Source organism: Cyprinus carpio, chromosome B14, assembly GCF_018340385.1.
Source record: "Cyprinus carpio isolate SPL01 chromosome B14, ASM1834038v1, whole genome shotgun sequence".
NCBI classification, from domain to species: domain Eukaryota; kingdom Metazoa; phylum Chordata; class Actinopteri; order Cypriniformes; family Cyprinidae; genus Cyprinus; species Cyprinus carpio.
The window spans coordinates 18,158,113-18,182,119 of NC_056610.1; the positions used below are offsets into that span (position 1 = coordinate 18,158,113).

Sequence of the window (24,007 nt, forward strand, 5' to 3'; positions counted from 1 at the left end):
TATACTTAGTATGAAATAAATATATTTTAAATATTTTTATTATTATTATTATTATTATTACAAAGTGGTGCTTATTAAGAAAAATGTTATCAAGTAGTATGTGAAATTAGATTTTTTTTAAATAATCACAAAATAATATTTTTGGAGGGAAAAAGCTATATTAAATAGTAAAATAATATAAACATTAAATGTAACGTTCAGGTATATGATTCTATACATCAATTATATATTTTTAAAGTACATTATTATATTGTTATATTATTTTAATTACCAAAAACCTGAAAGAGGCACTAGACAAGTCTTTTTTATCATAAAGATTTAGATACAATAAGAAAAGACAATGCAGAAAAAATATAATCTAGTTTGGATCCACTATTTTTTCAATGTTTTTTAATGGGCTGATGAAATTAATTCTACTTTGGAAGACTGTAAACTTCTTTGTTCCTATATGTGAAGTCAGCAGAATTAAAAGATGAAGATTATTACTGAGGGATGACATTATCAAATGTATTAATGAAATATCCATTGTAATCATTTAACTTAAGGCCTTTTTGTAATTAGACTTGCTGACCAAATTATGACTTCATGATTGATCAGAGTTAAATTAGTGAATTAAAACCCATGAAAAAGAAAATGACAGAAGGTGGTACTAACATTTATTTTATGTTTTTTAATCACAGCAATCTTGGTCCTGTTGTCTGGTCAAAGCCTCAGGAGTATATGACCAAGAGCAACAGTATTACTAATAAGGGATGTTTGCTGGCACCTAATGAGTCTTTGTGTCACTCATGCTGTGCATCTTCATAAATCACACCAAGACAAACGTAGCTGCAAAAGACTGCAAGTACAGTTCGTCCTCATGTTCCTGAGATGGTATAACATACTGTAACTGGGCCACCTCTATATCAATGACCATCTGGCTCTGAGACTCTGGAATATTTTCCCATCCCCCACTTCCTCCACCCACGACAACAGCTCTATTTTCGTTACCACCCCCAACCCGGACTGTCGCTATTTCCCAAGACACCTTTCTGCCTGTCACCTCCATATATACATTTTATACAATGGACACTTCCCCATGGCATGTGACAGATCATAAAGCAAAAGTACGCAGCTGGTCTTAGACCTGTCCTTAATGAGTGTGTTGCTCAGAGTGTGTTGTATCAGCCAAATGAACTAGGTCAAGCAGCATAGTTTAAAGCATTTATGAGCATAAAACATTCTTATCTCTAACCAGTTTCAACATTTGCATTGATCTAGCAATCAGAGGGGCAAGAAGAGGTCAGGTCATCTGATAGGTCAGAGCAGGTCATCTGGTAAATGGTTGATGAATCAACAAAATGTGGCATGCCAGTGCTGATGCAAGCATATGAAGCAAAATTTTATAAATATTCAATGCAAATGTCATCTACCAATGTCATCTTTTTTTTTTTTTAATTACCAGCTGTATTAAAACAAAATAGGTGAGAAAGGATGTCAAGTACAGATAAAAATGCACTTTCAAATTGCCTTTCCTCAGGCTATTACTGTATAAAAATAATGGGAATGTTTCTTTATTATGCTGCCAATTATTGCTTGCAGTCAACCTCAATACATTCAGAGTTATACTTCGATTAGGGGAACTGTTCCATTCCCTAGTATGAATTGTAGTTTTAAAGGACAGATTATAATAGCCTCAAAATGATGTCTCTTTAATTATTATTTCCTATATAATAGATTTATAAAAATCATTCAAACCAGAGACGTACAACCTTGCATTTTTTCCTTAGAATATATAAAATTATATTTTCACTGCCTTTACTATTTGAGAAAACAACTAAAAGTAATAATATTATATGAAAAAATAATAATATAAAATACATATTTGAAATGAGATATAAAATGAGAGCACATCCCTAGCAGGGCAGTGAAGTAGAGAGCAGAAAACTGTAATTAATTAAGTTTTGCATCATTATTGTCATTGCCAAAGTATTCTGATTTATTTTTCATTATTATTTTAGAAAATTTTATTTTACATTTTTATTATTTTTTTATTATATTATTATATCTTAAAGTGAAGAGATTAGTTTTTTTAAGCGTTTAAAGTGCCTCTATAATTGAAGAATCCCCTATATAACCCATTTCTCAATATGTGTGCTATGTAATTAACACAAACTTGAGACTTAGATGTTTGTATGGCCCAGTCAGTCAAGTTTGAAAGAACAGTAGATGTATGTCTTATTAAAGTCTTTTAATCAAGAGCAAGACTGCCACCATTTACAGAGAACGAATGAGATTCAAGAAGCCATTAATGACACTGTCACATATGACTGCTTTTCAATGGCATAGAGTCATTTGCATACAGAAACAACCCTAACAAGTGGAGTGTGTGGATAAATTACTTCATGCTGTTAATAGCTAATGCTTCTGAGCTCTGCATATTTATTTCATTTCTTGTCATTATTACTTTTGCATTTAATTGAAATGTTGCTTCTCTTAAGAGTGCAATTAAAATCTCTATATTCTCTAAAAATACTGTGTGAAAGAACAAAGACTGCATGGTGTAGCTGGAAATTATTTGTATCTAATTCTGCCAAGCGACAAGTATTATGTCACACTTTTCTGTAACCACAACTAGTAGGTCTTACAGGAACAGTTTGCTCACCCCAAGACATTGTAAACTCATACTCAGACAATTAGTGTCCAGGGTAGGGTTGCAATAGAAATTCAGGGGTTCTTAAATTGGACTGTAAAATCCACATTAGAGGCTTTGTAACTCATGGCTAGTTTGTAACTAATGCTTCAGTTGCACCATTGGTTCGTGTGGCAGAACATACCTAGAGGCTCGTTAGCACTCCAGAAAGTAATGCATAGTCTTATTAGGTTTACTTTTAAACAACCAACAGCCTTCAAATTTGTGTCAAGAAGCTGTGTTGCCTTGAATTTCAGTTTTGGTTGATTCTAACTTATATTGCTTCGCGTAACTTGTGATAAAAACTATTTTCCCATGAAATACAGTATGTGAAATAAGTTAGTGAAAACTAGAACAGTCCTGTTCCTCATGTACATACTATGTACTTATTTTAGTAATTACAATGACTATGTAATAACTAGGTACTAACCCTGAACCTACCCTTAAACCTAACCCTACCCCATGTAGTTACCTTGTATTACCAGAACTTTCTTAGATAAATACACTGTAAGTACACTATAAGTACATATAAGTACACGTACTGTAAAATAAAGTGCAACCGAATTTTTATATGTACTGCAAATAATATTCAGAAACGTTATTTGATAGTAATATCAATAAATAAATACTGTCACACACACACAAACATTTTATTGAACATGCACTTGGAGGTGTGCTGTTTAGAATTGATTTTTAGATTCTAACAAGTCATTTATTTATATAATGTTCTCTTTCTTAAAATTAGTGTAAATGATCTTATATGCCTAAAGAATTTAAATTCGTCAGGTAAAACATAAGTTTACTTATAGAATTATTAAATTAGTCTGCTGTTTGAATCCCTACCATTAATCATGGTCAGAAGTGTCTGTAAATATTTAGTTTATACAGTACATAGAGTTAGGTTTCAACTAAATGGCGGTGCAATAAAAAATAAGTTGTAACTTATGCACATGGCCAGAGTCTGTAAAGCTCAAAAAAGGACAAAAAATACCTCCATAAAAGTGCTATTATTGTTTTTTTTTTTTTTTTTTTTTTTTATCTTTTTTGGTGTTTGACAGCTGTGGTCACTATAAACCATTGTTGTATGATGAGTTGCGTAATAATTCTAAAAACTACTTTCATGTTCTACAGAAAAATAAATAAATAAATAAATACAGCAATTGGGGTTGGAACAACATGAGGGTGAACAAAATAATGGCAGAATTTCTGAGTTTTTGTACTCTAGCCATGGACACAGTAATTAGTGTGTCTACTATGAAGATTATGATGGTCCAAACCATAGATAAAGCTCTATATGGGCTCACCGGGCCTGATCATAGAGCTGATATTAAATGTGTCCTGGTGTAATGAAAGCAAGGTAACCTTCAGAGAGAGAGAGAGAGAGATGAGAGAGCGAGCGAGCAGAACGCCTGTAGTGGTATATTTAGCTGTCCTCATTAGTTGGCCTTATTTTCTTGCGTCTGACACATTCTGTTCTATAGGGCTTCCATTTCCTGGACCTGCGATCAAGTCTGCTTTCGAAATGTGTTCCTTGATCGACTTGTAGCTGGCTAAGTTCATTTTAGTATACATTGTAGTATTGAATGCAATTTGCTCTGATTACACAGTTACATTAACTAAAGCAAAAATTGGCACAATATTGTGGAATATGTTACACATAAGCACAAATCACTTGTTTACACTGATATAGGTGGCACATAAAAGCATTATACGTACTGCTCCATAAGTCATCGTTATCATTTCTAATTAGTTGTTTATTCATTGTATCATTTGTTTCTTTATACTAACTGAGAGTGTGCACAGTAAGTCTAATTAAATGTTGATTTGTAGCATGATAATTTTTAGTGTTCCTCCTCCTCTTATGTGTTGACATATTGATGAATTGCATATGCCACCTTATCGCTGCTTGTCAAACCATTTCATAGGGTTTGTGCTGTTAGCAAACAAAATTGTGGTTGCTTTTTTATGGTCTGCAGTACATTACTCCGTCACTTTTCACAGTAGGATGTGCTGAGGATGATACTGCTGAAATGGCTGGTTTTGGTCAGGTTTAATAGTCTTTGGCTATTATGGTCTGGTCCTGCGGGTGTGTTTAAGTCCGTATGGGTCTCTGCGTATAAAAGCAAGTTTATGTGAGCAGACATGTCTGAGCGGACACATTCCTGCCATTGGTTTAAGAGGAGCATTGTGGGATGGATGTGGTTCTCACAGTCTCTTCCTGCAGCTGCTCCATGGAAACACAGAGAGCCTCAGTCCCCTGCAAACCCTCTTGTTTACAGAGACAGGATAGAGGCATGCTAAAAAGATAGGGGGGGGTAAAACAGACAAAAGCCTGACCTTTGAGACCTGACCTAAAAATCTGATTTTAAACACATGGGGCAAAAGTTCAAACGAAACATGTTTCAACACATAATCATGTGATCTGGAAATGGAGAGAGATTTACCGATTCAAAACACAGTGTTCTCTATAAAATTAACAAATGATAATGCGTGTCATTTTTGATGTGAAATTATTTTCTCCTATCCAAGCTATCTAATAATAATAATAAAAAAAAGATTATACCAATCTGACACAGCAACCAATAGTCTTTGTTTGGGGTTGGGCTTACTGTGTGTTCAGCCATTTGGTGACACCAATGGAGCAAAAATTACACACATCTCCTAAAATCGTCTCTTTTTTAGTCTCCTCCGGACAATTTAAAATAAGGAACATTTCTGTGAGAAAGAACTCATTATGCTTTTATTAAACTTTTAAAGTGTATTAAACATTAATGTAAAAGTACCACCTTTAGGCTGAAAATAATTTTCTGCATTCCTTAATTATATAATTTTCCTTATGAGAACAATAACTCTTTTGGATCAGTGATTCAGAAATATTATAGCAAAAACAAAATTTAAATATTGTAGTGGTAACAATCCGTTTTTTATTTCTATTTATTTGTACTGTGCAAACCAGTGTTATATTGACATTATTTGTATAGTATTATTGCATTGGTAACACTTTAGTATAGGAATCAATTCTCAGTAACAAATAGTTGCTTATTAGCCTGTTATTAACATATTGGCTGTTTAAAGCACATATTCTACATGACCATATTCTACATCCCTCATCCTACCCAATACCTAAACTTAACAACTAACTTGCTTAATAAGCAGCAAATTAGGAGTTTACTGAGGCAAAAGCCATAGTTAATGGTTTGTTAATGGCAAGAATTGGACCTTAAAATAAAGTGTGACCATTGCATTTATTAATATTTTGAAATAGCTTTTTTTATATAATTTTTTAATATTTTTTAATGTAATTTTGGCACGTGCTTTTGGTTTTAGATTAAGTTCAGGTAGTTGCATTTCATATATATATATATTATATATATATATATATATATATATATATATATATATATATATATATATATATATATATATATATATATATATATATAGGTTATATTTCATCTAATATTACATTTTTTTTTTCAACTTTATTTCAGTTAATGAATATAATTTTTAATAGTTTCCGTTTTAAGTTAACGGTAACAACGCTGATGCCAACTGTCTATCCTGAATTTTTTTATTTATTTTTTTGGTCACTTAGCTGATCCGTAAGCACAATCAGAGAATTCAGGCACAAATTAAAGCCTGAATGCAGAGCAGGTGCGTCTGACAAAAACAGTCAATGAGGAAATTCTGCAAATGGCTGGATGAAGAGAGTGCAGTGCACTGATGTGTCTCAGCATCTAATAAGGTTCTGTAAGTAGCTCGGAGTCGGAGTCCAGTATAATAAACATATGAGACTTGATGTTTGCTCATTATTGACGTTCTGTTGCCATAGCAACAGCATCAGCCAGACACTCAATGGTGCGAGAAGGAAAGCTGAATGTTTCAAAGGCTGCAAAACAAACCTGAATATGATTAAGGGAATGGACTAATAAAACATGAATTGATTAAAATCATTTTGTTTTAAAACACACCTTACAGCCAGTGGAGAATTCATTTTAACGCAAAGACTCTACTACTTATATACTTATACTTATATAGAATTACCTGTGTATTATAAAAAAATAATAATAATTTTTGTTCAGTAAGCAGTTACATTTATTACTAATAATTAGCATAATAAACATTTCCTCCAATAAGTAATAGTTCATTAGCCTAACTGGAGGTCATTTGCACGGCAACCTTGCATAGAAGATATAGAACATGTGATTATAGTAATTTTACAGCAGCTTTGAACATGGCACATCCGATCAGAATTTAGAATCAAAACACTGTATTTTATAATAGTGCTTTTAGATTAATAGTGCTTTAAGCTTTTTTAAAAATGGCATGCTGTCTTCAAAACATGAGCTTAAAATAATGTAATTGGCTGTGTAGATTGAAAAAGTGAAAGCACTTATGGTGAAAGTTATTATAATGCAGTCAGCATGAATAGCAGCAGTTTGTGGACTTTCAAACACTGTTCTGAATTGACTTCTGAGAATTCCTGTTCAAACATGCACACTGTAACCACAAACTGAGCGCAACCACTATGATTAGTCATGCTTAATTTCAGTCATGAACACTTTATATGGATTACAGCAGAGCGACGGCGATAGATGCAATTTCCATTATGTAAATGCAACTCTTTAAAGGAACCCAGCATCTCCATGGTGACCGTCGAATAGAGTGTGTATCTTTCCTGTGTGTGTGTGTGTGTGTGTGTGTGTGTGTGTTGAAGTTGATTTCACACTCTGGCAGGACAAATCATATTCCACCCACACATACAAACACACACACACACAGACACACACATGTTCATTCTAAGGGAGTTCTTCGGTGGCAAGTGTACAAGCTTAGGAACAGATAGATAAACCACAGGGCATTAGAAAAGTCTTCCTATAAGGGAAAGCTCATCACTATGGAAACAATGGCACAGTCTGGAGCGCTGGCTGTGAGGGATACTAGCTGGAAGTCTCTTCGTTTCCTGTGAAAAAGACCCCCAAAAATCCATAAATATGCACATTTCAAGTTTTAGGATTATTATCTCGCCAATAATAGTGTTTGACTGGAAAGTATGTTTTATTTCTTTGTTTACTAGGTTAATGAATGTGCTTTGTGTAACCTAACCTTAGGTGCCTTCGTTTTATTTTATTTTATTTTATTTTATTTTATTTTATTTTATTTTATTTTATTTTATTTTATTTTATTTTATTTTTTACATATAACAGTCCCCATTCATGTCATTGCAAATATCTTAAACAAAAATGATTTATGTACATTACTAATTTGGGGTCTATAATATTTGTAATGTTTCTGAGAGAAGTCACTTATGCTCAAGAAGGCTGCATTTATATGAATAAAAATACAGTAAAAACAACTGTGAAATATTATTAGAATTTAAAATAAGTGTTTTATATTTTAATACATTTAAAAATTATATTTATTTCTGTGATGCCAAAGTTTCGAGCATCATTATTCCAGTCTTCAGTGTCACATGATCCTTCAGAAATCATTTTTAATATGCTGATTTGGTGCTTAAGAAACATCAGTAGGTGGTGTCCAATGAATTTATGAGTTAAATCTATGAATAATTTATTCAGTCAGTTTGTTAAAGAAAAAAAAAACTGATTTATTTAGGAACAAACAAGTGACTGCCTATTTTTGTGAGTGACTGAATTATTTATTCAACTGATTTGTTATATTTTTAAAAATGGGCTGAAGCAAAAATAAATAAATAAATAACTAAATAAAATCATTCAGAACCTCTAGTAAATAGCATGTTATTTTATTTAGTAGCCTAATGTTCAGGTTACAATTATGGCAATCATCATGAGAAAAAAAAAGTGACTCTATATATCCACAATTGTGCACCTCTAGTTCAGAGCTATAAACAATAGTATCCATTTTTATACATGAGAGGCTGACAGGTTTGAGCACAGACTAAAAGAGAGGCCATATTGAGATGTTAACCAGTACTGACTCTCACTCATTTGTCATGATGAGATGATGTACTGGACTTACACAGAAATATGACAAAGCTACGCTGCCTCACACGGCTCAGCCTTAAAAGCTCTTATTGGATGGCGCACAATTACTGCTTCCCTCTGTATGAGAAGACTAGAGAAAGTGGAAATCGAACTGTCAGATAATTTATGCAGGCCATTTCTGTTATGTAGCTGCAGCCAGGAAAAAAAGGGCTTTTAATAGATGGGGGTCATCCCTGTGCGGGGAGCTACTGTATACTGCACTTCACTGAAGACTCCTTCCCAACAGAGCCTCTTTCATTTGCCACAGAGGATTTTCATCTTTCTTTCTTGGTTTCTTTCTTTCAAATTTGCTTTTCAGTATTTTCATGCATTGTCCAACTTGCAGAATATTCTTTTTAATGGCATTTATAAAACCAAGTTACTCATCAGTTGCTTAGTGACTTCATTAGGAACTCTGACATAAAGCATGGTTTAAGATGAATTATAATTTGACCCTTGTAAATGTAAGTGATCTAAACCATTCAAATGAAACCATCTTTTAAAGAAAAAAATCTGTCGCTTTTACCTTGTTGGAAAATATGAAGTCTAGCTAATATTAGACAATGCAAATTCAAAATATTCCTCGCATTAAGCCGCCAAAACGGAAAATATGAGTCATACTGCGACAGGTGCAGTTTTACCAACAGACAAAGTCTGTCATAATGACAAAAAGGTATATATTTTTAGTAAAAAATCAGATAGAAATAATTCAATAAATATCCACAATTCACTTGGCATTGGCAGGTGTGTCATAAAGTTTACTTTGGACCCTGACTTCAAATCTTTCACAGTTTCTAATGCCCTTTTTCTGTTACGTGCTTTTTCCCAGCAGTGAAGCACTAAAGCCTTTCCCAGGCTGCTGTGTGACAGCCGGATCAGAGCGAGCACTCCTGAGAACCCTACTGTGTCAGGTAGGAAAAAACAGCAGGTCTCTTTAATTGAAAAGGGATCGAACCATCCAGTTAGTGGAGGATAGTCGAAGGACTGTGTATGTACTGACAAGAAGCAAGGATTGAAACACACGCAGCTATTGATCATGATCACGTAATTTATTTCCCATGGTTAATAGACTTCACACACTCCAAAACCGTATATGCAGTGAGAAGATAGATCAGCATAGATAGGGTCCTTGCTTTATTTATGGATACTGATATTTCCAGGGGTTTATGTTTGTATGTTTCTTGGTTAGGGCATTTAGTGAAACACAAATGCACTGAAGCGAGTTCCAGCACTGGAAGTGCTTCCAAAACCAGGGACAAAACCACAGTGGATATCAATCAATGCTCCCAAATGGAAATTTGTCAGCTTACATGCAAATGAACATCCTGAGAAACTATTTAGAAAAGAAGATATACATTTTTTTAAGATAAATACTAATGCATAACACACATTTACTAGTGTACAGTATAGTGAGTTGCACATAACTATACTAGAAGATACACTTTCATCCCATTAATTTGATAATTAATCTTTAAGAAATGCCAAGGAGCGGCAGAGTCTTTAACCGTATTTATCTACAACTAATCTGTGTAATATTTTGTGTAATGTCAGCAAACATGCTCCAGATAGATGGAAAGCCTAAGGAAAGCTGACCAGCACATCTGCTTTCTTGATTCAAATATATGCATATAAATACGACTCATAAATCCACTAAATTAGATTGTGAGGCCCTGTGCAAACACAAAGCTTCCATGTTTCAAAGCTGGGGTGTTTTATCAATCAGTTTTTTTTATATTATTATTATTATTATTATTATTTTTTTTGTTCAGAGAGGTGGGCAAGCAATCATGGTCAAATCAGAGCCTGTTATTTAACATTATTGTTATAAACAGTTCTTAACCTACCATTAATCATGGCACCTTAACATCAAATATGTTCCTTCAGCACTTCTTGAGAACATATTTCTCAGTGAATATCAATTTTAAGCTGCAAATGACAAACAACCAAGCTATATGTATACAATAGCACAAGTGCTTTTCAGGTTATCAGATAATGTGAGCGGGCTGGTTCACATCTGAAGATAAGAGCTGGTATAAAACACAGCATCTTGCCAACAGAGTCTCATTACCAGTCTCATACCAAGGTGACATATCTTGTTGTTTGTCTCATTAGAAAAACCATTTAACACTGAGCCATTCGCTCTATCTGTTCTGGAGTTGTCATACTTCAGTAACAAGATCATTCTGACTCATTCCTAACCAGCAAAACAGAGCAAATGTCAGGTTTAGAGAGTAAATGTTTTCCGAACCAACAAGACCCGTGAAGTCTTTCCTATACCAGAGACCAAAGACCTAGTCTGATCTGTGTCGCATAATTGGATCATAACATCCACTGTGTTCTTCACATGCTTCATGTTAAACACATCATGACTGATCTAAATGACATAGAATGTGGTCTAGGTTAAATTCTGCTGATGGATACGGTCTCCCCAGGTGCTTTTGGAAGGAGACACTAAACTGTATGGGAAAGATGGAAATGATAAAGCGGTGCCTGTAAATGCATAGTGCCATCTAGGGGTTTTTATGTATGAGAAATAAAAGGAACGATGCCTGAAAGACCTATTGTTACAGCAAAACACTCATCTTGAAGAATAAATATGAAAAATGGTACATTTCGAGAGAGGTGAGATTAAAGTAAGTTTAAACAGAAAATTATAGATTATGCAAGACTGACCCAGTTAAAAGACAAAATTCACATATATTCTTAAAGACAAAACCCATGGGATGCATACTTTACAAACAAACAAAAAAAACATATGCAAACTAACATTCAAACAAACATTTCCTAGTTTTATTTTTTTTTTTCTTCAATAAATATGCATTGCAAATGAAGTAATAAATCATAAGTGCTACAGTATCAAGGAATGTGTTTAAAAATGCATCTGTAATGATCAGGAAACTAAAACATAGTATAGAATGTTCTCATATGGTTCTCATAAGGCAAAAATGTTAACTGAACCTTTTGAAGCGAGTTTCTTCAACAAGAATCCTTTTTGAAATATTGCTTAGCAACAGCCCACTGAATACTAAATGAAATCCTTGAAAAATAAGTGATCCACTTAATAAAGGCTTCATTTATTCATGATCATCTCATAAAGTTCTGTGCTGATTAAATCTAATGCAGTGATGTTCAAAAAACTATAAAAGAGGTTTATCATGCATTGGAAATTTCTTCTTCTTACTCTTCTGGCCATTTCTAGCTCACACATTAACAACAGCAAACATGTTTATGCATGTGTTATCAACTGTATGTTATCTAGCCTTATGATGCTGATAGACCACAAAAAAATCATACAAAATGAAATATTGTGCCATAGTTTTACATGGATGTTTAATGGCATACATTTTGTCTGCATTAATGAGTTCTAAAAATCTAAAGATCAATTCTGGGCTCTTTTAGCATTATTTATTAATTTACTTACTTTCATGGAATAACTCGTTAAAAACCTTTGGGACAACTTTTTCCTGGTTATTTTAATAAAAATGACCACTTTTGCATAACTTATAATCATAATGCAATTTATAATACTACTGTGTGCGACTGAAGCTGCCAATATAGGCCAAATTTGCACATCTGTCGTGACAAATCCATTCCATCCCACTTATGAAAAACAATTACCTGAAGCATTACAGGTGTTTTGAAAAATGCCATGGGTGTTTTAGCTGAAAATGACATCATTTAAAGGCCTATTATCCCAGGTGGCCTTTCGCCCCATTGTACCCAAACATAGAAAACAGTGTGTGAGAGAGGATAAAAAATAAAAATAAATAAATGCAGCTACACAACATACTAAAAGGCCATAAGTGAAAGGGTCATAACTTCAAAATCTTGGTCAAATTTGACAACATAAATAATTACAATTCTATAGAATTGTAATTATTTTAATTAATATAAATTGTAATAAATAATAAAAAAATAATATATATATATATATATATATATATATATATATATATATATATATATATATAATATTTTTTTTTTTTTTTATTGATTATGTCAAAAATCTTGCTTCCTGTGCCAAAAACGATAGTATTTATAGCATTTTCTTTGCCGAAAACGGAGAGAAATGACCCGAAGACAATAGCATGGTTAAGCAGCTTCTGATGATGAGAGCTCATTCTCATCTCCGTTACTGTGGAAACCAGCTTCACATCCCTCTATACACGAATTCCTACCAATAGCCACACTCAAACTTCAGCAAATTCATTCCAATTGCCAAAATCTGATTTGTTCAAAATATATAAAAACGACCCCCCTGTATAATCTAAACTATGCAGTCGCGTGCACTATTTATATCAAAAAGATGACATAACTTACAGCAGTTAGTTACAGCGAAACTGTTAGCTACTTCCAGATTGTCGATGTGAGGCGTCAGTCTAAATTCAGCCGTTCCGAACTGAACCATTCCGATCCGAAACGCGCTGTACTCCTGATCAGCTCCCCTCGGAAACAAGCCCCCTGCACGACACAAAATATATGTTAAACAATTACACAGTTCACATGTATTAAAACGCTCATTTTATAAAAATTACGCGCACACTAAACATACCAATTTGAACACTTGGAGAGCCTCCAATTGTCAACCCACATAAGAGGGAAATGAGACAAATCGATAAATTCTTAAACTGTTGCATCTCCACGACAGTGTGTGTTCACCCACTGTATGAAGGAAATATTTGTCGTTTACACAGTGTTGAATCGCATCCGTAACATATTGAGGCGTTGCTGGAGAATGAGAGCGGCTGCTGTCTGCAGGTGGTTCCTCTATCGAAGACTCCTGCCTCAGTCCCGCTTCTGGAGGAATAATGCAGACCTCTCTCTCTCTCTCTCTCTCTCTCTCTCTCGCTCTCTCTCTCTCTCTCTCTCTCTCTCTCTCTCTCTCTCTCTCTCGCTCACACACACACACACACACACACACACACACACACACACACACACACACACTTACATACAGGAGCTCTGCACACATACACGGTAACCGGCGACGAACGATATAAGAGCACGGAGGTGATTGAAATTAGAAATAATTTTTAAGAACTACTTCAAAACACGTGCCATTTTCATAATTTTTGTGTTTGTTTTTATTGCAGACGGTTTTATTTTATTTTATTAAAAAAAAAGATTTGATTTAATGTCATGATCAAAATAATAATAAAAAAATCAAGTGCTAAAAATAAATAGGTTGTGTAGCCATCATGGGGGGAAAATTGTCCTTGCATCTTGACTACAGGTTTGAATACTTGAACACATTTTCTAAAATGTTTTCAAACATGTATTTCAAGGTAGCCTAATTATTAAAGGGATACTCCACCCCAAAATGAAAATTTTGTCATTAATCACTTACCCCCATGTCGTTCCAAACCCGTAAAACTTTGTTCGTCTTCGGAACACAATTTAAGTTATTTTGGATGAAAACCGGGAGGCCTGTGACTGTCCCATAGACTGCAAAGTAACACTATCAAGGTCCAGAAAAGTATGAAAGACATTGTCAGAATAGTCCATCTGCTATCAGTGGTTCAACTGTAACGTTATGAAGCGACAAGAATACTTTTTGTACACAAAGAAAACAAAAATAACGACTTTATTCAACAATTCCTTTTTCAACAGTCTCCTCTGTTCCTCTCATGCTGCGTATGCTCTTTTGTATCAGCCGCGCCACAAGGATGCACTGTTTCTACGTGTATTTAGCTTTGATATGAAAGAAAACAGTGCATCCTTGTGGTGTTTTCTGGACCTTGACAGTGTTACTTACTTGGCAGTCTATGGGACAGTCACAAGCCTCCCGGTTTTCATCCAATATATCTTAAATTGTGTTCCGAAGACGAACGAAGCTTTTACAGGTTTGGAACGACATGGGGGTAAGTGATAAATGACAAAATTTTCATTTTGGGGTGGAGTATCCCTTTAAGTTGATCCTACCACACAGTCTTGAGGGTCTAAAGGGGTGTTATCTGTTTCGTTTTATCTAGTCATATGACAACAAAATGGCTTCCTGCATGTTGGTTATGCCACACTGACTTTGATTTGGCTGACACCAGTTGTTGTTGTTTTTAACATTAATAATATCTTAAAACAAAATTGCTTCAGTGCAATTTAAATAAATAATAATAATTATAAAAGATTGTCCAAGGCTCATGGAATAACTGCTTTGTCAAGAATTCTCTGTGTTTTAATTATAAATTTATTTGATTTATTTTATATAAAGCTGTGTTCAAGGCATCTTTGTATTTTCTCTCTTAATAAAGAAAGAAAGGTTTCATTTCCCCAGTTATGAAAATGGACTTTATAAACTAAGATTAAAAATATAAAAGGGGTTTCTTTGTCTGATAAATATTCTGTTAATTTCCCCCTTTTTAAATGTGATGACTCTTTTTAAATGTGATCATAAATTAATTAATATTTTATAATCATACAAAAAGTGCTAAATTACACAAGTTTTACCATCCATATAGGCTACATATAGAGCGTATCTCCACGGCGTTACTGTGGTATATGTGAATATGGATTTAGTTAAGAATTCTGGGCCGATTACCTTTTTCAAAACAAAATTAGAAGTTGTTGTGAGTCCTATTAGATCTGCGGGTGCTTGAGTCATTCCCACAATTTACTCCACTTGCTATGACCCTGGACTACCATACAGGACTTCAAACATGATGTTCACATCCGAGAGGTTGCATTGCCTTCAGGACCATGGACAGGTCCCTCTCACCTCCACAAAACAAATGACATGAAACCTTACCTGATTTGATGAGCTGAACATACAGTCACGTGTCTTTATATCTCTAGATTTCCATATCTATGATGAAACAAAAGTAAATAAAATTTCATGAACATTTTGCATTACACAGCTTTGAACAACCTCCTTAGAACAGTCTGGACTGTGTATTTTTGTCATTTTCTTTTTTTACACTATTTGTGCACTCATTTGTATACTGTGTGTGTCTGTGTGTGTGTGTGTGTGTGTGTGTGTGTGTGTGTGTGTGTGTGTGTGTGTTGTGTGTGTGTGTGTGTGTCTGTGTGTGTGTGTGTGTGTGTGTGTGTGTGTGTGTGTGTGGATCAGTTTGCAAGACATTTAATACACCTGTCCCTAGTTTTTACCTCTGTACCACAACACTGCAAGCCATACTTTTCTGAAGTGTACATCACAGGCCATATTCTCTAAACCCCAGAGTGCAGTCTCTGATGAAAGACCTGACTGCTTTCATTGCTGAATATATAATGGTAATGAATCTACTAATAGTGCTCACAGATCGGATTGAATTTTGGAAACATTCTGTTTCCTCCCCTCCCTGCAGCAGAGACCACAAGCAACACCTTAATCATCCTCTTTTATATCTCCCCAACCGCCATGTCCCAGTTTCATTCCCCTTGGCCCATGCTCCATACTGCATGTGGTGCTATAACAAGATCCCAGGCTGGAATGTGTTTCAGGGTTAAATTGCAAATATAAAAATTGAGCTCACTGAAGTGATAAATAGAAAATTAAATATTTCATGATGAAAAAACGACAATGTATTTTGCTAAAGAAAGGTGAAGATAACCATAACCCACTTTCATTCATTCAAGCTCAGTTAACAGTAACTTCTAATCACTTCAAAAGCATATTTTAACTTCAATCAGTGTGGCTGTAATTCACCTCACAAGCAATTATTGCTTATATAAATTAGATTTTTCTAAGAATGTGCTAAACACAAAAATCTCTGAAAACAGTGGGGTTGAATACGTGTTTTCAGGCAAAACAAACAATATATGGATTCCCCCTATATATTTTTGTAGAATAAAGAAGATGAGATTGACAAGTAAATGCATTACTGAGAAGCAAAAATTAGTAACTAATTAACTATTAATCGCTTTCAGCTTTAGTATATACTGTGCATGGTACACACACATGCTCTTGCTTTCTCTCTCTGTGTCTTCTGGCACTCTTCAATGTCATTTTTCATGCTCATGGCTGTTTATCAAGTGGGTCGTCCTCACATTAACACGTTACTGCTCTATCCTCTCTTCTCCTCCTGGATAAGCCCCCGTGAATCTGCATATATATAAGTAGAAAGGGCATGCAGTGGGCAAGGAGATTGGCTGCAGGACTAATGGCCATTTCCCACGGCATAGACCTATGTGTGACACACTGAGAGAAGTTCACATGATATAGTATGATTTAGCCTATAGCTATATCACAGGCTAGTGTGTTTGTCTTTCTGGCTTTGCTTTTGTAGAAAACAGTACACAAGGCATTTCATATGCTTTACAGACCAAGATATTAGACTTCACCGAAACATTCGCTGAAATGGTGCTCAGTTATTATGAATTATTGTTGGTGTTCAGTTATTATAAATGGTTCTCATCAATCTTGAAAACAGTTTTTGTGGAAACTATGACACATTTTTTTCAGGATTTTTTTGATAAATAGAAAGTTCAAAAGAACAGCTTTATTTATAATAGAAACTTTTATGTTAAAGTGAAATGTTTTTCACGTTTGATTAATTTAATACATCTTTGCTGAATAAAAGTATTAATTTCTTGATTTTTTTTTTAAATTAAATATTACCATAAAAATATTAGCCAGCAAAAACTATTAGAATGATTTTTGAAGAATGGTGTGACACTGAAGACGAGAAATGGCTGCTGAAAATTCAGCTTTGCCATCACAGGAATAAATCACATTTTAAAATATATTAAAATAGAAAACAGCTATTTTAATAATAATATTTCACAAATGAATGCAGCCTTAATGAGCAAAAGAGACCTTGTATATATATATATATATATATATATATATATATATATGTGTGGTGTGTGTGTGTGTGTGTGTTATTCATTCGTTAATTAATTTATTATTATTTAATATTAAAGAATTACATTTCAACAGTGAACACAAAGATGCTAAATAAAAAAAAAAAATATATATATATATATATATATATATATATATATATATATATATATATTGTGACGAGCATCCTAGGAGGAATCAGCGTCGCCCTGGCAACCAACGAGGCACACCTGCACGTCCTCACCGCCGGCTGATCGGTCACCGCTGCATCTCGTTAGAACACGGCTCTTAAACAGCACCTGCTGAGCAGACAAGACAGACACTGGTCTCGAGCCGATGAGACGCTGGACTAACGCTCTCTCTTATTTTCCCCTCTCCAGAAAGCAGCGAGTGACCGACAGCCCGCCACGTTTGGAGCACGTTTTGGACACCCACTTTCCCTCGGATTGAGCACTGAAGAGCACCGTTGAGCACCAGCCTACCCACACCGGCTTGCCAGCCCTGCACTTTAATTGTAATAAAAATCCACCCTCCGGGGCCTTTGTTGTTCACGAAACCAAAACTTGTCGAGTGATTCTTCCCCACGTCACAGTGGTGGAGAATGCGGGCAGATCGGTGAAGAATCACCGGCAAGTTCACCGCCCCAGCCCTCAATCCATCCCTGAACCTATTATTTTCTCTTCCATGTTTGCACGCCCCAGCACCGTGGAAAGAGGCACGCTCAGCCCCACGATGGAAGAGGTTCTGCAGCACCTCGCGGAGGTGAGCATCCGCCAGCAACAGATTGTGGAACACCTCGCCACTCGCCAGGGCCAGACGGAGGAAGAACTCGCCGCCGTCCGTACCGCCGCCTTTCCAGCGTGTTCCGCTACCTGATCCTCGCGCCCAAGCCACCCGCCTGTTACCAAAAATGACCGCGGATGACGATGTGGAAGCCTTCCTCCAGGTATTCGAGAACACCGCTCAGCGCGAGGCGTGGCCTGAGGACGAGTGGGCACGTGCGCTGGCACCCCTCCTCACCGGAGAAGCCCAACGGGCTTACTTCTCCCTTCCCTTTGCGGCCGCAGAAGACTATCAGGAGGTCAAGCGAGAGATCCTAGCGAGGCTCGGCCTCTCACCCGTCTGCGCGGCCCAACAGTTCCATGAATGAGAATTCAAGCCCCAGGTGCCAGCCCGTGCCCAAGCCGCCGAACTCAGCCGCATCGCTCAACACTGGCTGCTGAATGGAAGCCCCACTGCAGCACAGGTGGCGGAGCGAGTGGTGGTCGATCGCCTCCTCCGCGCATTACCCTGCACCCATCGGCAAGAGGTAGGAATGAGGAACCCGACCAACACCCAGGACCTCGTGGAGGCGATCGAGCTGGCGGATGCCATCCATCACCGCAAGGCCGGGGACCGAGCGCTGCCTTTTCCCCGGAGGGTTGTCCAGGCGCGACGCCCGCTCGAAGGCGCACCCCGACCAGTCAGCAGGCCGATGGTTCCCCCACCGCGGGATGAGCCCATGCCCAGCGCTGAACCGCCGTCACCCCCGCGAGCATGGCTGGCAGGCTGCATCGTCCACCAGCGCATACCCTCGGGAGCCCCCCAAGCAGATGTGACGGTGGAAGGGAAACGTTTCCGGGCCCTGCTGGACTCAGGCAGTGCGGTCACCCTCATCCAGTTGCGGTTGTGCCCCCCTCGAAGCGGCCAGAAAAGCTTCCTCCCGATTACCTGTGTACATGGAGACACTCGCCAAGTACCGGCCCGGAGAATCACCATTTCATCCCCCCCAAGGCACCTGGCCGGTGGAGGTTGGCCTGGTGAAGGACCTACCGGTGGCCGTACGGCTGGGAAGGGATTGGCCCGGCTTCGACAGACTGCTCACCGCCGCTACTCAGCCTGCCAGCCCCGAGGGGAACCGTGGGAGACGGAGCCGGCCTCGAGCACCCCGCCGCCGTCCAGCGCTGCTCGCCTCCGACAGTGGGAGAGAAGGTGAGTCCCCCTCCCAGCCTACTAACTTGTTTTATGAGGTGTACCAACAGGCGGCGGGAGGGGGAACAGCGGGAGGACGACCGACTCAAGCACTGTTGGGCACAAGTGCGAGTAGTGGATGGAGAAGACGTCCTCCCCCAGCCCCACCCTCTCCCACATTTTGTCGTAGAGAACGGCCTGCTGTACTGTGTCGCCCAGCGAAGGGGGGTAGGAGAAAAGGTTGCTAGTCGTGCCTCGAGCCAAGACCGAGACCATCCTGGAGCTGGCATTCCCACCCCATGGCAGGTCACCTCGCGGCAGCCAACACCACCCAACGCATCCGCGACCGCTTCCACTGGCCAGGCCTGGAGGCCGAGGTGAAGCAGTTCTGCCAAGCCTGCCCGACCTGTCAGGCCACGTCGCCCAGGACCCCTCCCCCCCCCAGCCCGCTCATCCCGCTGCCTATCATCGAGGTGCCCTTCGAGCGGATTGGAATGGATATAGTGGGGCCGTTGCCGAAGTCTGCCCGGGGGCATGAGCACATCCTGGTCATCATCGACTACGCCACCCGGTACCCAGAAGCAGTCCCCCTGCGGAAGGCCACCGCGAAGTCCATCGCCCAGGAGCTGTTTCTGCTGGCCAGCCGAGTCGGCCTCCCCTCGGAGATCCTGACTGACTAGGGGACCCCATTCATGTCCCGGCTAATGGCGGACCTCTGCAGGCTGCTACGGGTGAAGCAGTTGAGGACCACCGTATATCACCCTCAGACGGATGGGCTCGTGGAGAGATTTAACCAAACCCTCAAGCAAATGCTTAGACGCGTGGCAGCGGAGGACAAGCGGGATTGGGACCTCATGATCCCCTACGTGCTCTTTGGGATCCGCGAGGTTCCTCAGGCCTCAACTGGCTTCACCCCCTTCGAGCTCCTGTTCGGCGGTCAACCACGGGGGCTCTTTGACGTGGCCCGGGAAGCGTGGGAGCAGCAGCCTGCCCCTCATCGCACCATCGTCGAACACGTCCGACACATGAGGGAATGGATCGACCGAGTGATGCCGTTAGTCCGGGAACACCTCACCAGGGCCCAACAAGCGCAGCAACGTCACTACAACTGGGCAGCCCAACCACGGGAGTTCCAACCCGGAGACCGTGTCATGGTCCTGGTCCCCAGCTCCGCCTGCAAGTTCCTGGCCTCCTGGAAAGGGCCCTACTCGGTGGTGGAAAGAGTGGGACCGGTCACATACCGGCTGAGACAGCCGGGACGGCGGCAGGCGGAGCAACTCTATCACATCAACCTCCTGAAGAAATGGGTGGGGACCCGGGACCAAGTAGCTGCCCTGAGCCTCACCGAACCCGTGGTTGTGGATGTCGACCCCCATCTCTCGGCGGCCCAGAAGACAGAGCTGCAGCACCTGGTCAGTCAGTTCCAGGATGTGTTCTCCTCCCAGTCCTGGAGCTGCGGTACTACCTTCTGGGACGCAAGTTCACCCTGGTAACCGACCATGCGCCCCTACAATGGATGACCCGCTCCAAGGACACCAATGCCAGGGTGACTCGCTGGTTCTTAGCACTCCAGGACTTCCACTTTGAGGTGCGCCATCGAGCCGGGGCCGCCAACGCGAATGCGGATGGCCTCTCACGAATCTGGACAGCTTATGCAGGTCTGTCGGGGGTCATTTCCCCCTCCCTCCCCCCTACTTCACCCCTACTTTCACCGTTTATCCGCAGGACCAGAACGACGCTTAGGGGGGGGGATGTGACGAGCGTCCTAGGAGGAATCAGCGTCGCCCTGGCAACCAACGAGGCACACCTGCACGTCCTCACCGCCGGCTGATCGGTCACCGCTGCATCTCGTTAGAACACGGCTCTTAAACAGCACCTGCTGAGCAGACAAGACAGACACTGGTCAAGAGCCGATGAGACGCTGGACTAACGCTCTCTCTTATTTTCCCCTCTCCAGAAAGCAGCGAGTGACCGACAGCCCACCACGTTTGGAGCACGTCTGGACACCCACTTTCCCTCAGATTGAGCACTGAAGAGCACCGTTGAGCACCAGCCTACCCACACCGGCTTGCCACCCTGCACTTTAATTGTAATAAAAATCCACCCTCCGGGGCCTTTGTTGTTCACGAAACCAAAACTTGTCGAGTGATTCTTCCCCACGTCACAATATATATATATATATATATATATATATATATGTATATATATAATATATATATATATATATTATATATATATATATATATATATATATATATATATACTGTATATGTGTGTGTGTGTGTGTGTTATTCATTCGTTAATTAATTTAAATTTCAACAGTGAACACAAAGATGCTAAATATATTTCAGCATTTGGTCATATTAAAGCATATGGACCTCCCCCCATTTATGTGCACTGTGGACTAGAGCTGCTCTAATCCATGGTGACATGACATTGAGGCCATAATCAGCAGTGTCACCCATGCAACATGCAGCTAAACTGGTCAGAAAAAAGAGAGAGAGAGAGAGTTTGAGGTTAGAGGAAGAGATGGAGAATGAAAAAGACAAAGAGAGGCAGAAAAAATGACTTCTCATCATCCGTTTCCTCCACACATCATTTCACCCCTATTCTTGCCATATATCCAGTTCTGTCATGCCTCCATTTAAAAGATACCATCCCTTTCAAACACCCAAATTTATGCACACTATCAAGCACACACACTCCATATCAAAAAAGTCAGTCCATCTGCCTGGGTGTTTGCAAGTAACCTTAACATCAGTCTCAGCTCATGATAAAAATTTTCCCTTCACACTAAGACTTCACTCATGCGTGGATGAGAGGCAGTGACAGTGGAAAATTCAGCATTGGGAATGATGCTTCCAATGATTTATTTATTTATTTATTTATTTATTTTTATTGCCATTTCTTCTGATTTGTCTTAAATACCTAATAAAATATCAGCTGAAGATATGTCACTATATATTATAATTATAATAAAGGCCAGTGTTGGGTGTGGAAGGTGCAAGAAAGAAGAAGCTGCCATTCCACCTCCACCTCACCCAGTGTGTGTTCAGGTTGTATTAGACAGTAGTCTATGTGATATAGGTTACAGACTGAACTGACCGGTGGGGTGGGAGGACAGATAACCAGCAGGAATCAGACAAGCTGCTTGAAACAATGTTTGAGACAGCAATCACGGGGAAAACGCAGAGGAGAACGCACGTAGGTGGGCTTGGAAACACACGCTGAGTAGAGTCACGCTCAAACACACAACTGCATGCTGCTGAAAATAACTTCAAAACCGTTGAGACACATTTTTGAGGAGTGCTTTACCTGTATTGTTCAAGTCAGTCTTAAATTTTACCTGCTTCGACTATCAATAGAGCACATATCTAAAATAATTTCTTATAATGTGCATTGTAATATCAAAATGGCTGATATGTATGAAACATTTCACCAATGCTGTCTTTTTTTTTTTTGATTATCAAACTGATATCTGCGTATTCAATGGCGTACACCTCCATGTTAGCCTGTCTAGTTACACAAAGGCAGCGGCGCTACCACAGTAATTAGTCAAATGACTGTGGAGGAGGATCTCACAGTAAAATGCTCAGAGGGAGGAAATACATATAAAGCAATTGGCTAGATAACTGAGAACAGTTTTTCAACACTCCATCACACATTTGAGTGATTTTGATATGTATATTGTAGTCTCTTTAGTGAGAAAGTTCATAAGTCTGACCCCTAGGGGGCTCTGTAGTGCATCTTAACATTTTGAAGTCTGAGGGTTTAATCAACTTTAAGTTAAAGAAGGCTACCTAAAATACATAATAGATAACCAAAAACATATCCAGATGAAGGTCTTTATACTAAAAACACTGATTTCCACAGCAGTCTGAATCTAATGTGACGGCTTTAAAGGTTTTCAAAGCAGACCTGGCTCCAGACACAGTCAACCCTGTGAGACAGGGGAAATATATCAGCAAAATCACGCAGTAGCTGTCTCAGTGTCTGTTGCCATAGCAACTAACTAACCATTCACATGCTCTGCAACTCTGTGTATACCACAATGATAATATGAGGGGAAAAAAATGTGGTCAGGTTTCCCGACGGTTTCTTCTTGCACTTTCCTTTTATATAAACAACTTCAGGTTTCTCTTAGATTTATTGGCATGGCCTTTTTGTTGTGTGAATGCGGCAGCTAGGGAGGGGTGGGGCACTCTCCTTTAGCACGCTTCATTACATTCCAGACAGATTTCATATTCTGACTAGTGCAAAGACACCCGTAGGTCAATCTACCAGCATATTTCACAGCATAATGAATACTGGTGCTTGGGTTGGGCGCAGGAACAGGTCAGACCCTGACTCCCAGACAGCTTTAGTGTCTTAGGTCTCATGCTAGGTCAGCAACACACATAACAATAAATCAGTAGGACTTTAAACAGCCCTTATGGAAAAAATGCTCATAGTTCTTGGGTAAATTAACTTTGATATTATGGAATCAACACTAGAAAAATCCAACTTCTATTTTGTTAGGTACACTGATTTAAAGTAAAAATGTAGCTACATTCCATTGCTTTAAACATTGAATTATATTTCTAGTGCACAAGTTTAGATTTCTAC

General features: G+C 38.8%; 1 protein-coding gene across 6 annotated transcripts in view; it reads right to left on the reverse strand.

Annotated features, from left to right (window-relative positions):
- LOC109046097 (glutamate receptor 2) overlaps positions 1-13,491 on the reverse strand; it is a 31,191-nt gene extending 17,700 nt beyond the window's left edge. For 2 of the 6 annotated variants that reach the window (XR_006156444.1, XM_042738317.1), the window contains exons 1-2: positions 13,229-13,488; positions 12,997-13,137 (exon numbers count right to left, since the gene is read on the reverse strand). Coding sequence is in view for 5 of the 6 variants with exons in the window: in XM_042738317.1 (XP_042594251.1) it covers positions 12,997-13,137; positions 13,229-13,313 (226 nt within the window). In the remaining variant the exon portion in view is untranslated. Of the gene's footprint in view, positions 1-12,996; positions 13,138-13,228 lie in introns of all 6 variants that reach the window. The other 4 variants (XM_042738318.1, XM_042738314.1, XM_042738316.1 and 1 more) reach the window with 3 other exon arrangements.
- Positions 13,492-24,007: the final 10,516 nt, after the last annotated feature.